The following is a 6000-nucleotide window of genomic DNA, read 5'->3' on the forward strand; positions in this document are numbered from 1 at the left end:
GCAGTCGGGTCCTTGGTGGCCCCTCGACTCGGCTCCTCCACCAAGTTCACATGCCTCCACTGGGGCCCAGTGCTCTACGCGGATGTCCAAACAGGGATTATATACATTCCAACCAAATTGTGGCATTAACACCACCTCGGGAGCCTTTAAACCGCATGCGTGTGTGTGTGTGTGTGTGTGTGTGTGTGTGTGTGTGTGTGTGTGTGTGTTTGGGTGTATGTGTCCGTATAAGTATGTTCTCATTTCAGTGTGTGTGTGTGTGTGTGTGTGTGTGTGTGCTTTCCCCCCTGCTCTTTAAGAAGTGGAAAACATAATCTGTCTTTAATTAAAAAGGGGCTAGTCTTCCCTTTGAGAGAACTAAGCCTTTTTTATCATTCCCTTACAACAGTAACAACTACCACCCACTTAAGTTATACTCTTTCACTGCTTCTGTATATACACTACATATAAATAGCACAGTCCCGTAATACAGCAAACTACAGGGGCTACAAACGACTCAATCAGTAATCTCCAGTAATAATGTGTCAGTGTATCAGTTAGTCTGGCGCTAGTTTAGGTGTTGGTGGGCTGGTCGTTGCTGACCTGTGTTGTACAGAAATGACAAGAAACTCAATTGTATTTACAGTATCAGAATGCTTGAAAAAAAGACTTAACCTATGCTAATCTGTGCTTGTGCTCTGTGTGTGTGTGTGTGTGTGTGTGTGTGTGTGTGTATGTGTGTGTGTGTGTGTGTGTGTGTGTGTGTGTGTGTGTGTGTGTGTGTGTGTGTGTGTGTACATGTGTGTGTGTGTGTGTGTGTACATGTGTGTGTGTGTACATGTGTGTGTGTGTGTGTGTGTGTGTGTGTGTGTGTGTGTGTGTGTGTGTGTACATGTGTGTGTGTGTGTGTGTACATGTGTGTGTACAGAGAATAAGTCACCTCCACGGCCGTTTGCCTTAAACCATTCTGACTCCCTGAATCGCAACGAGCGGATCGACTCCATCACACCCACGCTGGGCAGTGGCAACAACCAGCTCAACTCCTTCCTGCAGATCTATGTGCCCGACTACTCTGTGCAAGCTGTCACAGACCTACAGTACATCAAGGTACAGGACAAGGCACTAACTGAGGTTGAATCGCATTAGAGCAGTGTTTCTCAAAGTGTGGTCCGCAAGCTATCCCAAGTGGTCCCGCGAACAGACATGGAAAAATATTATATAGATGAGTTGTTTGCAATATTGGACCAACTTGTATGTCAATCCAAAACAATTAAAGTTAAGATACACCAGTTTAAATCATATGAATCCTCTGACACAATAAGCAAGGTGCAAAGGCAACAAGCAGTAGGCATATTGTGTATACTGTTGAAGTAGGTTTACTAAGTGGTCTGTGAGTTTTTGTTTAATTGGTCCTTGGTCTGAAAAAGTTTGAGAAACACTGCATTAGAGGCTAGTGCAATATAGGAAGTTAAGCCAGGGGTGGTAGTGTAGTGGCTAAGGAGCTGGGCTAGCATGCAGTAGCCTTAAAAGCTGTGGGTGCATTAGTGTACTTTCTTTGGTACATTTTTGAGGGTTATTTTCTGTTATCCAGCCGGCCAAATGTGGTCTGGTAAACTCCAGTAAACTGCTACTCTCTCTACTTGTCTTGTAATTGTTTCCTCCACAAAGTGTAAAAACTGATTTCACAGCACAATGTCCCATCATATATTGTCAAAATGAATTCATTAAGTTAATTACTGTTCATGGGTAACATCTGTGCTGTCATTGTGGTTCTCTTAAGATCCCTGTTAGCTATCTATTAATAAGCTAAACATTTTTAGTTGTTTCAGATATTAACAAGAAACGGAACATTCTTCACACAGGTGACTCGACAGCAGTACCAGAACGCTCTGATGGCCTCGCATATGGACAAGATGCCCCAGTCATCAGGCACCGAGGGCGAATACACACGCATCGAACTGACTCTGAACGAACTGCAGGATGGCCCACTGGTGGCCGACCAGACCGCCTCGCTGCTGCTGCACCAGCAGCCGCCAGCTACACAGACGCAGACACAGGCGTTGGCTCAGACACTAACGCAGACGCCGGCGCCACAGCAGAACTGCGTGAGCCACAGCAAGCCCAACCACACGGCCCACAGCGAAGGGCCCATATAACCTCTCCAGGGGTGGAGGGGGGGGGGGGGCAGAGAGACGAGAGGGGGAGGTGTGGGGGGGTTGGCTAGAGTTTAGATGAAGCCCCCCCCCCCCCCCGGCTTCTGCCCACTCATGCCCAGAAATGCCCCTCCACCCCATCTCAGCATAGTGGTGGGTTGAAGCTGTGCCTAGAAACCCCACACCCACCCCATCTGTACCCATGCAAGACTATTCACAACAGTCGTACCCTGCTTTTTTGGACAGAGCACCACTTGCCTGTCCGTGTCCATAGACACTCCCCGTCCTGCACAACCACGGGCTGCTCTGAGAACCTAGCATTCCCCCTCTTCTTCATAGCCACCCATTGGCCACAACTGTTCTTTGTTACAGTTTGTTTGTATGAAGTTGTATGAAGTTGACAGTGAACTGTCAAAGAGAAGTGGGAGGAAAGGGGCAATTTGTTTCCAATTCAGCCACGCCATGCACTCGCTGCATGTATTCATTCGCTACGTCTCCTCACGCAAAGCAGACCAAAGAGCTTGGAGTTTGGTCGTAGACACCAACCTGACATCCGCACCCACCCAACACCCCTCCCCAAAAAAACAAACCACACAGAACTGTCCTCTCTCTGTTTTCCTATACCCCCCCCCCCCGATCCTAGTCCCTATAACCCACTAGGACTGTTTCCTATTTCCTTTCTTCGTCTTCAGGGAGGCATAGTGGATTTTTTGGGGGAAACAAAAAAAGGACACATCGCCACAGTGCAAATAAATATATATGAATAAAGAAAATGGTGAGTCAAAGACAGTACCAAATACCGCTTTGAAGGAAACCATAAACCGTGAACCACGAACATTTTTTGTGTATTTATTTATTTTATATAATGTGCGTGTGTGTATATATACATATAGAAATATATAATTATATGTAACTGTGTGGAAGCAAACAAGTTGGTGTAACGATGTTGCGCACACACACCTCTGTGCTCTGGCAAGTATGTGTGTGTGTGTGTGTTTTTAAGTCACGTCTCACAAGACTATAGTTTTAAATACATTCATGTGTATGTATTGGTGAGGGTATTTGAAGAGAAAATGTATATTGAAGATATTATTTTTACTATTATGCTAAATCAGGATTAAGGTACAATATCTTTTTTCACCTTTTTTTAAAAAAAGAATCACATTTTTGCCTTTTAAAATCATTAATTTTTAACAAGTGCAATGAACCACATTTTATTTTACAAAAAGATGATTATTGATTTAAAATCACTGTATAGTAAATTATAGAATTATTGTAAGCATTTATGCACCATATGTTTGTACATTTGTTCCAATAGACACAATTGCATAGAACTTCCACCAGGTAGACTGTCCTGATGTTGATGTGTGTGCACTGCAGTTCAAACATTCTGCTAGGAGCTTTCATCCTCATTTTGGTCCGACGTCAGACCAATAATACTTTCTCTCTCCACATTCCATTAAAACCTAAGCAATATTGGAAATGCCTGATTGAAGTTCTGGCCTTCCCCTTGAGTGTTGTACAGTAGTTAACAGATAGGGTGCTAACTTATCATGACCATCGATTGGAAATGAATTACATGGATGATATACTGATAGTTCCTTAACAAGACTTAACACTACTGCTGACTTTTGTACTAAAGGAGATTTAGTTTTTAACAAACCCTTACCTGGGACCACATTTGTCTTAACTGACTGGATGATTGTTGAAAATCATAACAGCAAAACATGACCATGCAGCGACCATACCTGTCTTACCACTGATCATTAATGCTATTTTCACTGTTGGCCTTAATGTTTTAACGGCTTGAATGTGTGTGCGTTTAATGTTGTCCACTACAAATGTCCAATTGATAGTCAGTATCCTGTTACTGATTAATTTGTTACTACTGACGATGATGCGTATGTTACTACTTATGAAAGCACCCCGTTTCAGTTTCAGTTATTCAGGAACATCCTCTCTGTTCACCAATGATTTGAGTAAATCAGTTCAGACCAAAGATTCTAGAACAGAGCTCAGCTCTAGAATCTTTGGTTCAGACCAAGCTTGGATCTATATGCATGTGATACTTCAACAGTTTATACTTAGTCTCTCCCTCTTGGCTTGGGGAGATTCAGTGGACTTCAGTCTGTCTGTTGGACAAACTCAGTATTACATATTATTTGTAATAATTAAAAGATTATATTTACTACTAAGGCAACACATACTGTACTGTATGGTGACATTCCAGTTTGTGCAAATGATAGATTCAAAGCGATTAGATGTGCATTTCCTAATTATTCCACTGTTTTATTGTATTTTCACTGTTGTATTTGCCTTTGCTCCTCATACGTGTTCCTCAATGGTGGGGATTTTTGTATACACCTTTAGAATAATGGGTATGGAAAATCTTGTACTAAATTAAGATGCTTGTATTTTTCATAGGCATCCAAACTTTATTTTTTATAAGGTCCAGTGCTGAAGAAACATGTGTACGTGCTCTTGTTCTGAACGCATTTAGGTGAACTCAAAGCACCATTTTTTTCTATGCCACTGTGTCTCCAATGAGACTTGCCCCACTTGTTTCAGTGTTCACCCACTTTGTCTTGCCAGCCAGGAGAAGAGGCAATGATACATGTGGTGCCACTGCAGCACAATATTGCTCATTTCAGATTATCGCAATAGAATTCTATTCTGGGAGAAGGGGGGGGGGGGGAGTGAGTGAGAGAGAGAAAGAGAGGGCACGAGAGAGAGTGTTATACAGCAAATCCCCACAATATCTGGCCACTAGTAGGTGTGATATCCTTTTACATCGCTTCTCAAGAGCTTAACTAGTCTGAACCTTTTGAACTGTTGAATGTGTCTATATTTCTCTGTGTGTTTCCTGATCTTGCCCATTTTTAGTGATTCAATTTAACTTATTGAATTTAACACCTGTAGTTACAACAGACGTTCCTATGCATCAAGTAGTCTGCTCTGCAAGGACAATCTAAGAAAGAAAGAAAGAAAAAAAGAAAGACAAGTACACAGGACACTCTGTGCAGCTGATGTTAATGGATTGTCTTCTTGTTTGTATCACTATACTCTATTCAACTTGTCAAAGCAGTGACCGTACAGGTGTTCTCCAACGGCTTCAGCCATAGTGGAGTCAGGCCAATTATGCATACAACAGACCGACGTGCTGCCACAAAAAAAGTAAAGGGTTTAATGGAGGTGTTTTTTAGTAAAAGAAAAACAATTCAAAGAGGGTGAAATGAGAACCCTCATTGTATTTGTTTGATGTGATTTCCTGTATTCTGGTGCATTTTGGGGATGGCCAATACTAAATTCAATCAGATTCATAGCCTACATTTGTTGATACTGAGGCAATGATTCCATGCAAAGGCTTGGGCTTCAGGGCCCCCTGACCCCTTGGGCCCGTGCAGTAATCCATCCTTGTGTACTGCTGCTATTTTGATTAATTTTCTGTTCTATGAATGAAGCGTATATATATATATATATATATATATATATATATATATTTGCACATTTCCCATTGCCAACCTAAGGACAGTATGCTTATGTGTGCTAGTTGAAGTTGTACGTACAATAAAAGGTCAATGATTAACAGAATGAGAGTTTGTGGTGGAGTATTTCTTCCCCTAGTTTAACTGTTTAGGTGTAACCAAACTGTTTAGGTGAAACACAGAGAAAGAAGAATAGCTGAATTCTCAGAAATTGTTTGTGGGGAAACAAAGAGGTCGGGGGTGCAAGTGTACATGACGATTAATGAATATAATACCATTAGCATCTCCCTACTTTTTAAACGCTAAATCATGTAATCCCCCTACTTTTTAAACGCTGAGTCATGTAATCTTTTACAGAAGTGTAAGTTTTACAAAACCATTAC

At 41.9% G+C, this 6000-nt stretch overlaps 1 protein-coding gene across 1 annotated transcript in view; it reads left to right on the forward strand.

Moving 5' to 3' along the window:
* The window catches only part of cnnm2b (cyclin and CBS domain divalent metal cation transport mediator 2b), a 41794-nt gene extending 36351 nt beyond the window's left edge, over positions 1–5443 (forward strand). Inside the window, exons 8-9 of the mRNA XM_042104551.1 lie at positions 908–1086; positions 1842–5443. Coding sequence (XP_041960485.1) covers positions 908–1086; positions 1842–2135 — 473 coding nt within the window. The 3' untranslated portion in view covers positions 2136–5443. The remainder of the gene's footprint in view (positions 1–907; positions 1087–1841) is intronic.
* Positions 5444–6000: the final 557 nt, after the last annotated feature.

The sequence above is a fragment of the Alosa sapidissima genome, chromosome 9, assembly GCF_018492685.1.
Source record: "Alosa sapidissima isolate fAloSap1 chromosome 9, fAloSap1.pri, whole genome shotgun sequence".
Taxonomy (NCBI): Eukaryota; Metazoa; Chordata; class Actinopteri; order Clupeiformes; family Clupeidae; genus Alosa; species Alosa sapidissima.